Source organism: Ptychodera flava, chromosome 1, assembly GCF_041260155.1.
Source record: "Ptychodera flava strain L36383 chromosome 1, AS_Pfla_20210202, whole genome shotgun sequence".
In the NCBI taxonomy this organism is placed as follows: Eukaryota; Metazoa; Hemichordata; class Enteropneusta; family Ptychoderidae; genus Ptychodera; species Ptychodera flava.
Genome location: NC_091928.1, coordinates 57,713,477 through 57,727,692, shown reverse-complemented (window position 1 = coordinate 57,727,692; position 14,216 = coordinate 57,713,477). Strand labels below are relative to the sequence as shown.

The following is a 14,216-nucleotide window of genomic DNA, read 5'->3' as shown; positions in this document are numbered from 1 at the left end:
AAACGTTACTTTGTTTTTCAGGTAAACAGCGAGGAAGTAAATCTACCTTACGTTACTCCATATTACACGATCCGAAAGCGAGGCCGCCATGTAATATTCAACTATCCTGGAAGGTTTCGAATCAAGTGGAATGGTACGCACAAGGTTAGAATCTTCTTGGATGACGACTATGCTGGCCAGACACTTGGACTGTGTGGTCCATGTGATGATGATCAGAGCAATGACTTCACCAAACCCGACGGAAAAATCACACCATGGCGTCGACATTTCGGAAACAGCTGGAAAGTATCTGAAAGGTATAAAGATGTCGTAATTTGCATTGAGTGTGAATGTGTGACACATATCTGTGAAAGAGCAATCGGGTATCTCTATCTATCTATCTATCTATCTATCTATCTATCTATCTATCTATCTATCTATCTATCTATCTATCTATCTATCTATCTATCTATCTATCTATCTATCTATCTATCTATCTATCTATCTATCTATCTATCTATCTATCTATCTATCTATCTATCTATCTATCTATCTATCTATCTATCTATCTATCTATCTATCTATCTATCTTGTAAATTGATTGGTAGACATTATAGTATTGTAAAGTAATAAGGTATGTTGTGAAAACGGCTGTTTATGAGAGAAATTGAACCGACACTAGCTGTCAGTTTTCTAACTAGCAGCTAACAAGTCTGTTTGTTAACTGATTAGAGTATGTTGAAAGCTAACACATCATACACTTGCATTAAGGATATCTTTTAAGCAGGTCTTACTCAGCCTAATTATTATAAATTTATTTTCTGTTGTTCTCACTGGCGACTGATCAAATTGAAATTACTTTTTGTATTTTGCTGATCATAACAGCTGTCCAGACGCTCCAGAAGATCCAGTATGTGAAGACGAAAAACCTTACCAAGCTGCTGATCTGTGTGGACGATTGACCGATCCCTCTGGTCCATTTTCTGAATGCCATAGTGTGATCGATCCCGTTCCCTATTTTGATGACTGTGTTTATGATTTATGCCTCACTGGTGCAATGTTGTGTCTGCAGTATGACGCCTACTTCTCCGATTGCAAGGACGAGGGGGTCAACCTTGACGATTACAGACAAGGAACCAACTGCAGTAAGTAGCCGTTTAGCTTGAAGTCAAAGTGAACGTGATGCCTTATTGAATATTAGAATTCATCTCCGCAGTTGCAAACGAGAGAAAATTTGAAATAGAGATTGATTAAACGAAACTTTGTTACGTGGAAGTGAACACTATAAGCAGAAAGCTAGGGGGCGGGGTTAGCAAAACCACTGAGCAATACCTCAGAGTTACACGTAGCAATCACATTATAATACAGAAATCAAAATGCTCATAAACATCAGTTTTACGCTACATTGATGAAACCGGAAGAAAAACGCTGATAATCAGTCCAAACAATTTCTGTGCATGCGCACAGTGAAATCAATAAAACCAATTTTTATCACAAACATCGAGTGCCTTTACTATTGCCATTTTTACAACAGGTGTTGGGTGCCCTGACAATTCCATTACTCCGACTGTACATCACCATGCCCTGAAAACTGTGCCGGCCAAGACGACTGCGATGACCCTTGCGTCGAGGACTGTGTGTGTGATGAAGGTACATATTAGATGGGTTGGACTGTGTACCGATCAGTGAGTGTGGCTGTTTGGTCGATGGAATCTATTACAGTGTAAGTGTCAGAGTACCGTATTTTAGAATGTTTCAAAGTCGTCACTAACCTTGCATTTACCTTCGTATTCAAGTCGTAACTTGTTTGAAATTACCGACTCTTAATAATCAGTTAACTGAATGCTGTTGTCCGTTACTACATTATCAGTACGTCTGTACGTTGTCGAAAGAAAAGAATATAATATAGATACATCATTGTTATGCTTTGATACTAATGAAACTCATTACACAGTCTGTTCGAGTGAAATGTAATTGCTTACTAAAATCATTACAATTTTCAATTGTAAACCTTTAATTCTTTTGACACCGATATCCACTACAGAAAGGGGAAACCTGGGTCAATCAAACTTGCGGTACGGAGTGCATATGTAACGGTAACAACGTCGTGGTATGTGACGACAATGAGTGTGATGAAACTGAAGTTTGTACTGTTGTCGACGGCATCAGAGGATGTCATTGCACCGCTGGTGAAGACGATAATGGCAACTGTAAAGGTAGATTTGAGATTTTTGCGATATTCGGTCATAAACGACCTTTTAGTACTTGGCACAATTTACATAATGATCAGGCGTACAAGGCAAATCAACGAAAACTATATACAATTAATGTCTAGATTAATATCAACGAAATCACGCTGTTTGAGATAAACATGCTATCAACTAATATATACATATACATATAACTATTATTTCAATATTTATAGTCAGCTCGGAAATTTGTTATATCGTTTTTTTATCTTGACGTAATCTCCTTTATAAATTACAGATCCATGCCCTCCTGATGGTAAGTTGATTTCGTGAGCTATCGTTTAATGATCTGTTTAAACATTATATATATATATATATATATATATATATATATATATATATATATATATATATATATATATATATATATATATATTCCGTATATACATGCACACATTTCCAATTTCCAATAATAACTATGCCCAGTCATACAAACTTTATCGATGGGCAATAAATCATCATCGCTGCATGCAGACGTGCCTTGGCTCAAAATCTTGCAAACCTTTCCTTTCTGCATAGAAACACCACCAGAGATAATGTGTCCAGAAGACATGACGGAATACGATAGGAATGGTGACGGGCAAATAGTAGATTATGGCGATATTTTGGCAAGCGATGATTCTGGCTTTGTGGTGGTTCAGTGCACTCCTCCATCCAATTCACATTTTGATGTCGGTACAATAACTGTGACATGCACAGCAACTGATGCAGCAGGAAATCAGGCTGAGTGTTCCTTTAACGTTACAGTTGGTAATGAGATGAGATTAAGTTTGCATAGATGTTTTATATTAATGTTGTTATCGATTTTCATGCACAACAGATGAGTATACCAATTTACACATGGTAAGCAACTGTGAATGGCAGACAAAGATAAACATAAAATTTTCTTTCCTGTGATGATGTCGTAGAAGCAGTTAAATGTATTATTTTGTTTTTATTGACGTAAAATTGACAATGACTTCATTAACTAAATAACGCATCAAACGCGTAACAGCTTCAATCTAAGACACCTTATTCCTCATTTCTCTGAATGCTATGGTGGTATATTTTCACAATTTATTTTTTTCTCTGTCGCCTTTTCTATCGATGCATTTTCAGTGGACCGTAAGTACAACTAAGTTACTATTGTAGGAATACTAGGCGTTGTTATACATTTTATTATACTAGTATATTAATAATCTTTACGGCCCTGATACGGCTTTTGCGGCCCGAGGTCGTACGGCGGAAGGGCCCGAGCGTGCGAGGGCCCGTACGCCGTACGACCAAGGGCCGCAAAAGCCGTATCAGGGCCGTAAAGGTTTTATCATATACCTTATGGAATGATAAATATGTAGTTTACATAATATTCAACATTGTTTAGGAGATAAAAATGTGAGCGATACCAAAAATTCATCGCCATTTGTGTCAGTTTTTCAGAAATACGACGGCCGCTTCCCGTCGCGGATTGACATACATAATGACGTCATTTGTTTACCTGCAGAATTCTAGAACGCGCAAAGCAACATCCGTACTGTACGTGACCAACAGAGATCAAGGCTGAAATCGAGGTGTAAGAAGGACAAAAGCGTAATGTCAGTTTCTGGCAATTTATACTGAACAGGCACGCACTTAGTATACACAGGATTTCACTAGAATTTAGAAATAAAAGCCGATGTCACCTGCGCGGCTCCACTGTCGCCACGCGCAACTACGATCTGAGCGAGCAGACGTTTTCCTAATCTCGCGCTGGCTTTGTGTACGAATGGAACGTTTGCGGATAGCAACGCGCGTAGTAACCAGAATCGAAATAGTTCAGAAATGCACGCGATTGCCCATATTTGGGCACCGGGCCGGGGCGTGATACGTAAAAAAAATGCACGGATCTGAGGGCGCTTTCTCCCATAGCTTTACACAGGCACGTGAATGTAGGTATTTGATAATGGCGCAAATACATCGATCTGATTGGTTGATACATGAAAGGAACCGTACTATGGTACGCTGGCACACGCGCGAGCTCTCGGCAAGAGTCAAAATCCTTTTTTGTCATCCCATGCTGGAATTTCAAAATACTTTTATGATAAAATACTCAGTTTCGACCATATATGCACTCGCTATCACTCGTGTATATATATCATGAACTAGTCAAAATCTCGTGGTACACAGTCACTGGATGTGGTTTATTGCTAAAGTGGTAGAACCTCTTAACCTATTTACATCGTACTCATATTTATATTACAGCAAGGAATATACCTGCATATGATAAGAACTCCTTGCGGCAATTCCTTAAACCAAGACCGAAAACCTAGTGATATGTTATCGTAATCAGCTTCACTCCTTCTGTGAGAAAAGAAAAAACAAAGAAATTTTATTCACAAATAATATTGGCACACGGTTACATTAACAAAAGTTATTTACGGCAAATCATTTGAATGCGATACAGCAAATTACTCACCGAATATCCTTAACGGCAAATAAACAATGTGCGGAGCCGACAATGTACTAAATTTACTATAAGTGGCGATGAACGGTGTTCGCAATAGCAACAAACACCCTATGGGCACTCATCCTTATTGGTAAAGTGATGAACACTATAACACAATGCTCGCTTAATAAAAGTAGCATATTTTAAAGCTTTCTTCATATCTACCGAAAACAGATTAAATTTCTTGCAACTGTACATTTACAGAATGTTGATTCAAGAGCTTTGACGAAACTTCGACGTGTCGTTATACATGTATAAATCGAAAAAATCACAAATCGAACTTTAAGAATGTAGCAATATACCTTTTAAATGCTTCCACACATAGAGACACCACCAGATATTATTGTCCTGACGCCATCACTGATTATGACACGATGGTGACGATGAACATATAGTGAAATACCAAACTCCCAGCTCAGAGGATGCAACAGTTGAATGCAATCCACCATCTGGGTTTGCTTTCCCTGTTGGTTCAACACCTGTGATATGCATAGCGACTGATGCAGCGGGAAATCAGGTCAACTGCTCATTTGTAGTTACCATTGGTAAGGAACTTACCTATATCAACGTCTCAGAGTTTTAGTTTACTGTAAATATGGACAAAAACACTGTACGAAGAAGGGTGTATACTGCTTTATGTTTACCGCGTAGAAATATCACAATTCTTAACATTCAGACATTTAGAATACTTGAAATAATCTGCATTTTATGCCTTTCATTGGAAAATATCAGAAATTACAACTCTTAACCAGCTCTTGAGAGCATGTTAAACTATAAAAGATTATGTTTTGAAGCCGTTACTATGGCAATCATGTACAACTAATCAACTGATCAGTTGGCTCAGAGTTAATTGTCACAAACCATTCCTTGGATTTACAAGGAATCAAACAGTATCCCTAGAATTTCAGGAAATCAAATTTTACTTTTCTTTCTCTTTTCTCTATAATATTTTTTTAACAGTTGATAGTAAGTATGAGTATTGTTCTTTCTTTATCAAACGTCATGTCCATTATGATAGGCTGTCGTTCATATTTGGGCCGATTTATGTTGCCATTGCGACAGTCTTTAAAGTGATATCAGTAGCACCGGATCACTTTTCTTTTATTACGTTTTAAAATTCTTTATATTGTTATTGCATTTTAGTACACACTTTGAGTGATATACACGCAAGGAATAGTCTCTTTACGACACTTTAATCAAATGTCATCCTTTACAACAAAATAAGTTTTATTAATGTCATCATTCGCAGAGACACCACCAGAAATTGAATGTCCTGACCCCATCACTGATTATGACACTGATGGTGACGGTGAACATATAGTGAAATACCAAACTCCAGCTCAGAGGATGCAACAGTTGAATGCAATCCACCATCTGGGTTTGCTTTCCCTGTTGGTTCAACACCTGTGATATGCATAGCGACTGATGCAGCGGGAAATCGGGCAAACTGCTCATTTGTAGTTACCATTGGTAAGGAACTTACCTATATCAGCGTCTCAGAGTTTTAGCTTACTGTAAATATGGACAAAAATACTGTACGAAGAAGGATGTGTACTTCTTTATGTTTACCGGGTAGAAATATCACAATTCTCAACATTCAGACATTTAGAATACTTGAAATAATTTGCATTTTATGCCTTCATTTCAAAGTATCAGAAAGTACAACTCTTAACCAGCTCTTGAGGGCATGTTAAACTGCAAAAGATGTATGTTTGGAATCCGATACTATGACAATCATGTACAACTAATCAACTGATCAGTTGGCTCAGAGTTAGGTGTATCAAAAACCATTCCTTGGATTTGCAAGGAATCAAACAGTATCCCTAGAATTTAGGAAATCAAATTTTTACTTTTCTTTCTCTTTCTCTATAATATTTTTTTTAACAGTTGATAGTAAGTATGAGTATTTGTTCTTTCTTAATCAAACGTCATGTCCATCCTGATAGGCTGTCGTTCATATTTGGGCCGATTTATGTTGCCATTGCGACAGTGTTTGAAGTGATATCAGTAGCACCGGATCACTTTTCTTTTATTACGTTTTAAAATTCTATATACTGTTATTGTATTTTAGTACACACTTTGAGTGATATACACGCAAGGTATAGTCTCTTTACGAAACTTTAATCAAATGTCATCCTTTACAACAAAATAAGTTTTATTAATGTCATCATTCGCAGAGACACCACCAGAAATTGAATGTCCTGACTCCATCACTGATTATGACACTGATGGTGACGATGAACATATAGTGAAATACCAAACTCCCAGCTCAGAGGATGCAACAGTTGAATGCAATCCACCATCTGGGTTTGCTTTCCCTGTTGGTTCAACACCTGTGATATGCATAGCGACTGATGCAGCGGGAAATCAGGCAAACTGCTCATTTGTAGTTACCATTGGTAAGGAACTTACCTATATCAGCGTCTCAGAGTTTTAGCTTACTGTAAATATGGACAAAAATACTGTACGAAGAAGGATGTGTACTTCTTTATGTTTACCGGGTAGAAATATCACAATTCTCAACATTCAGACATTTAGAATACTTGAAATAATTTGCATTTTATGCCTTCATTTCAAAGTATCAGAAAGTACAACTCTTAACCAGCTCTTGAGGGCATGTTAAACTGCAAAAGATGTATGTTTGGAATCCGATACTATGACAATCATGTACAACTAATCAACTGATCAGTTGGCTCAGAGTTAGTTGTCTCAAAACCATCCTTGGATTTACAAGGAATCAATCAGTATCCTAGAATTCAGAAAATCAAATTTTTACTTTTCTTTCTCTTTCTCTATAATATTTTTATTAACAGTTGATAGTAAGTATGAGTATTTGTTCTTTCTTTATCAAACGTCATGTCCGTCCTGATAGGCTGTCGTTCATATTTGGACCTATTTATGTTGCCATTGCGACAGTGTTTGAAGTGATATCAGTAGCACCGGATCACTTTTCTTTATTACGTTTTAAAATTCTTTATATTGTTATTGCATTTTAGTACACACTTTGAGTGATATACACGCAAGGAAAAGTCTCTTTACGACACTTTAATCAAATGTCATCCTTTACAACAAAATAAGTTTTATTAATGTCATCATTCGCAGAGACACCACCAGAAATGAATGTCCTGACTCCATCACTGATTATGACACTGATGGTGACGATGAACATATAGTGAAATACCAAACTCCCAGCTCAGAGGATGCAACAGTTGAATGCAATCCACCATCTGGGTTTGCTTTCCCTGTTGGTTCAACACCTGTGATATGCATAGCGACTGATGCAGCAGGAAATCAGGCCAACTGCTCATTTGTAGTTACCATTGGTAAGGAACTTACCTATATCAGCGTCTCAGAGTTTTAGCTTACTGTAAATATGGACAAAAATACTGTACGAAGAAGGGTGTGTACTTCTTTATGTTTACCGGGTAGAAATATCACAATTCTCAACATTCAGACATTTAGAATACTTGAAATAATTTGCATTTTATGCCTTCATTTCAAAGTATCAGAAATTACAACTCTTAACCAGCTCTTGAGAGCATGTTAAACTGCAAAAGATGTATGTTTGGAATCCGATACTATGACAATCATGTACAACTAATCAACTGATCAGTTGGCTCAGAGTTAGGTGTATCAAAAACAATTCGTTGGATTTGCAAGGAATCAAACAGTATCCTAGAATTATAGGAAATCAAATTTTACTTTTCTTTCTCTTTTCTCTATAATATTTTTTTTAACAGTTGATAGTAAGTATGTGTATTTGTTCTTTCTTAATCAAACGTCATGTCCATTATGATAGCTGTCGTTCATATTTGGACCTATTTATGTTGCCATTGCGACAGTGTTTGAAGTGATATCAGTAGCACCGGATCACTTTTCTTTTATTACGTTTTAAAATTCTTTATATTGTTATTGTATTTTAGTACACACTTTGAGTGATATACACGCAAGGAAAAGTCTCTGTACGACACTTTAATCAAATGTCATCCTTTACAACAAAATAAGTTTTATTAATGTCATCATTTCGCAGAGACACCACCAGAAATTGAATGTCCTGACCCCATCACTGATTATGACACTGATGGTGACGATGAACATATAGTGAAATACCAAACTCCCAGCTCAGAGGATGCAACAGTTGAATGCAATCCACCATCTGGGTTTGCTTTCCCTGTTGGTTCAACACCTGTGATATGCATAGCGACTGATGCAGCGGGAAATCAGGTCAACTGCTCATTTGTAGTTACCATTGGTAAGGAACTTACCTATATCAGCGTCTCAGAGTTTTAGCTTACTGTAAATATGGACAAAAATACTGTACGAAGAAGGATGTGTACTTCTTTATGTTTACCGGGTAGAAATATCACAATTCTCAACATTCAGACATTTAGAATACTTGAAATAATTTGCATTTTATGCCTTCATTTCAAAGTATCAGAAATTACAACTCTTAACCAGCTCTTGAGGGCATGTTAAACTGCTAAAGATGTATGTTTGGAATCCGATACTATGACAATCATGTACAACTAATCAACTGATCAGTTGGCTCAGAATTAGGTGTATCAAAAACCATTCCTTGGATTTGCAAGGAATCAAACAGTATCCCTAGAATTATAGGAAATCAAATTTTTACTTTTCTTTCTCTTTTCTCTATAATATTTTTTTTAACAGTTGATAGTAAGTATGTGTATTTGTTCTTTCTTAATCAAACGTCATGTCCATTATGATAGGCTGTCGTTCATATTTGGGCCGATTTATGTTGCCATTGCGACAGTGTTTGAAGTGATATCAGTAGCACCGGATCACTTTTCTTTTATTACGTTTTAAAATTCTTTATATTGTTATTGCATTTTAGTACACACTTTGAGTGATATACACGCAAGGTATAGTCTCTTTACGACACTTTAATCAAATGTCATCCTTTACAACAAAATAAGTTTTATTAATGTCATCATTCGCAGAGACACCACCAGAAATTGAATGTCCTGACCCCATCACTGATTATGACACTGATGGTGACGGTGAACATATAGTGAAATACCAAACTCCCAGCTCAGAGGATGCAACAGTTGAATGCAATCCACCATCTGGGTTTGCTTTCCCTGTTGGTGTAACACCTGTGATATGCATAGCGACTGATGCAGCGGGAAATCAGGTCAACTGCTCATTTGTAGTTACCATTGGTAAGGAACTTACCTATATCAACGTCTCAGAGTTTTAGCTTACTGTAAATATGGACAAAAATACTGTACGAAGAAGGGTGTATACTGCTTTATGTTTACCGGGTAGAAATATCACAATTCTCAACATTCAGACATTTAGAATACTTGAAATAATTTGCATTTTATGCCTTCATTCAAAGTATCAGAAATTTAAACTCTTAACCAGCTCTTGAGGGCATGTTAAACTGCAAAAGATGTATGTTTGGAATCCGATACTATGACAATCATGTACAACTAACCAACTGATCAGTTGGCTCAGAGTTAGGTGTATCAAAAACCATTCCTTGGATTTACAAGGAATCAAACAGTATCCCTAGAGTTATAGGAAATCAAATTTTTACTTTTCTTTCTCTTTTCTCTATAATATTTTTTTTAACAGTTGATAGTAAGTATGAGTATTTGTTCTTTCTTTATCAAACGTCATGTCCATCCTGATAGGCTGTCGTTCATATTTGGGCCTATTTATGTTGCCATTGCGACAGTGTTTGAAGTGATATCAGTAGCACCGGATCACTTTTCTTTTATTACGTTTTAAATTTCTATATACTGTTATTGTATTTTAGTACACACTTTGAGTGATATACACGCAAGGTATAGTCTCTTTACGACACTTTAATCAAATGTCATCCTTTACAACAAAATAAGTTTTATTAATGTCATCATTCGCAGAGACACCACCAGAAATTGAATGTCCTGACCCCATTACTGATTATGACACTGATGGTGACGAGTGAACATATAGTGAAATACCAAACTCCCAGCTCAGAGGATGCAACAGTTGAATGCAATCCACCATCTGGGTTTGCTTTCCCTGTTGGTTCAACACCTGTGATATGCATAGCGACTGATGCAGCGGGAAATCAGGTCAACTGCTCATTTGTAGTTACCATTGGTAAGGAACTTACCTATATCAGCGTCTCAGAGTTTTAGCTTACTGTAAATATGGACAAAAATACTGTACGAAGAAGGGTGTGTACTTCTTTATGTTTACCGGGTAGAAATATCACAATTCTCAACATTCAGACATTTAGAATACTTGAAATAATTTGCATTTTATGCCTTCATTTCAAAGTATCAGAAATTACAACTCTTAACCAGCTCTTGAGGGCATGTTAAACTGCAAAAGATGTATGTTTGGAATCCGATACTATGACAATCATGTACAACTAATCAACTGATCAGTTGGCTCAGAGTTAGGTGTATCAAAAACAATTCGTTGGATTTGCAAGGAATCAAACAGTATCCCTAGAATATCAGGAAATCAAATTTTTACTTTTCTTTCTCTTTTCTCTATAATATTTTTTTAACAGTTGATAGTAAGTATGAGTATTTGTTCTTTCTTAATCAAACGTCATGTCCATCCTGATAGGCTGTCGTTCATATTTGGGCCGATTTATGTTGCCATTGCGACAGTGTTTGAAGTGATATCAGTAGCACCGGATCAGCTTTTCTTTTATTACGTTTTAAAATTCTATATACTGTTATTGTATTTTAGTACACACTTTGAGTGATATACACGCAAGGTATAGTCTCTTTACGAAACTTTAATCAAATGTCATCCTTTACAACAAAATAAGTTTTATTAATGTCATCATTCGCAGAGACACCACCAGAAATTGAATGTCCTGACTCCATCACTGATTATGACACTGATGGTGACGATGAACATATAGTGAAATACCAAACTCCCAGCTCAGAGGATGCAACAGTTGAATGCAATCCACCATCTGGGTTTGCTTTCCCTGTTGGTTCAACACCTGTGATATGCATAGCGACTGATGCAGCGGGAAATCAGGCAAACTGCTCATTTGTAGTTACCATTGGTAAGGAACTTACCTATATCAGCGTCTCAGAGTTTTAGCTTACTGTAAATATGGACAAAAATACTGCTAGAAGAAGGGTGTGTACTGCTTTATGTTTACCGGGTAGAAATATCACAATTCTCAACATTCAGACATTTAGAATACTTGAAATAATCTGCATTTTATGCCTTTATTGGGAAATATCAGAAAATACAACTCTTAACCAGCTCTTGAGAGCATGTTAAACTAAAAGATTATGTTTGGAAGCCGATACTATGACAATCATGTACAACTAATCAACTGATCAATTGGCTCAGAGTTAATTGTCTCAAAACCCTTCCTTGGATTTACAAGGAATCAATCAGTATCCCTAGAATTTCAGAAAATCAAATTTTACTTTTCTTTCTCTTTCTCTATAATATTTTTATTAACAGTTGATAGTAAGTATGAGTATTTGTTCTTTCTTTATCAAACGTCATGTCCATCCTGATAGGCTGTCGTTCATATTTGGGCCGATTTATGTTGCCATTGCGACAGTGTTTAAAGTGATATCAGTAGCACCGGATCACTTTTCTTTTATTACGTTTTAAAATTCTTTATATTGTTATTGTATTTTAGTACACACTTTGAGTGATATACACGCAAGGAAAAGTCTCTTTACGACACTTTAATCAAATGTCATCCTTTACAACAAAATAAGTTTTATTAATGTCATCATTCGCAGAGACACCACCAGAAATTGAATGTCCTGACTCCATCACTGATTATGACACTGATGGTGACGATGAAACATATAGTGAAATACCAAACTCCCAGCTCAGAGGATGCAACAGTTGAATGCAATCCACCATCTGGGTTTGCTTTCCCTGTTGGTTCAACACCTGTGATATGCATAGCGACTGATGCAGCGGGAAATCAGGCAAACTGCTCATTTGTAGTTACCATTGGTGAGGAACTTACCTATATCAGCGTCTCAGAGTTTTAGCTTACTGTAAATATGGACAAAAATACTGTACGAAGAAGGGTGTGTACTTCTTTATGTTTACCGGGTAGAAATATCACAATTATCAACATTCAGACATTTAGAATACTTGAAATAATTTGCATTTTATGCCTTCATTTCAAAGTATCAGAAATTACAATTCTTAACCAGCTCTTGAGGGCATGTTAAACTGCAAAAGATGTATGTTTGGAATCCGATACTATGACAATCATGTACAACTAATCAACTGATCAGTTGGCTCAGAGTTAGGTGTATCAAAAACAATTCGTTGGATTTGCAAGGAATCAAACAGTATCCCTAGAATTTCAGGAAATCAAATTTTTACTTTTCTTTCTCTTTTCTCTATAATATTTTTTTAACAGTTGATAGTAAGTATGAGTATTTGTTCTTTCTTAATCAAACGTCATGTCCATCCTGATAGGCTGTCGTTCATATTTGGGCCGATTTATGTTGCCATTGCGACAGTGTTTGAAGTGATATCAGTAGCACCGGATCACTTTTCTTTTATTACGTTTTAAAATTTCTATATACTGTTATTGTATTTTAGTACACACTTTGAGTGATATACACGCAAGGTATAGTCTCTTTACGAAACTTTAATCAAATGTCATCCTTTACAACAAAATAAGTTTTATTAATGTCATCATTCGCAGAGACACCACCAGAAATTGAATGTCCTGACTCCATCACTGATTATGACACTGATGGTGACGATGAACATATAGTGAAATACCAAACTCCCAGCTCAGAGGATGCAACAGTTGAATGCAATCCACCATCTGGGTTTGCTTTCCCTGTTGGTTCAACACCTGTGATATGCATAGCGACTGATGCAGCGGGAAATCAGGCAAACTGCTCATTTGTAGTTACCATTGGTAAGGAACTACCTATATCAGCGTCTCAGAGTTTTAGTTTACTGTAAATATGGACAAACATACTCTAGAAGAAGGGCGTGTACTGCTTTATGTTTACAGGGTGAAATATCACAATTCTCAACATTCAGACATTTAGAATACTTGAAATAATCTGCATTTTATGCCTTTGATTGGGAAATATCAGAAAATACAACTCTTAACCACCTCTTGAGAGCATGTTAAACTATAAAAGATTATGTTTTGAAGCCGTTACTATGGCAATCATGTACAACTAATCAACTGATCAATTGGCTCAGAGTTAATTGTCTCAAACCCTTCCTTGGATTTACAAGGAATCAATCAGTATCCTAGAATTTCAGGAAATCAAATTTTTACTTTTCTTTCTCTTTTCTCTATAATATTTTTATTAACAGTTGATAGTAAGTATGAGTATTTGTTCTTTTTATCAAACGTCATGTCCATCCCGATAGGCTGTCGTTCATATTTGGGCCGATTATGTTGCCATTGCGACAGTGTTTGAAGTGATATCAGTAGCACCGGATCACTTTTCTTTTATTACGTTTCAAAATTCTTTATATTGTTATTGCATTTTAGTACACACTTTGAGTGATATACACGCAAGGAA

General features: G+C 36.3%; 1 protein-coding gene across 1 annotated transcript; it reads left to right on the top strand.

The window, feature by feature from the left end:
* Positions 1 to 2,764: 2,764 nt before the first annotated feature.
* LOC139145891 (hyalin-like) lies at positions 2,765 to 13,638 on the top strand. Its single transcript, XM_070717338.1, has 11 exons — positions 2,765 to 2,978; positions 5,085 to 5,234; positions 5,939 to 6,067; positions 6,867 to 6,996; positions 7,792 to 8,012; positions 8,720 to 8,941; positions 9,651 to 9,844; positions 10,581 to 10,803; positions 11,513 to 11,706; positions 12,438 to 12,660; positions 13,370 to 13,638. Exons 1-11 carry the CDS (start codon positions 2,765 to 2,767, stop codon positions 13,636 to 13,638), a joined length of 2,169 nt encoding a protein of 722 aa, XP_070573439.1.
* Positions 13,639 to 14,216: the final 578 nt, after the last annotated feature.

Bases quoted from the DNA above. Each gene is read 5' to 3' on its own strand.
- LOC139145891 (XM_070717338.1), top strand. From the start codon at position 2,765: ATGTGTCCAGAAGACATGACGGAATACGATAGGAATGGTGACGGGCAA. The intron at 2,979-5,084 runs GTAATGAGATGA...ATGAACATATAG, and splicing joins TTCCTTTAACGTTACAGTTG to TGAAATACCAAACTCCCAGC. The intron at 6,068-6,866 runs GTTTGCTTTCCC...CATCATTCGCAG, and splicing joins GAATGCAATCCACCATCTGG to AGACACCACCAGAAATTGAA.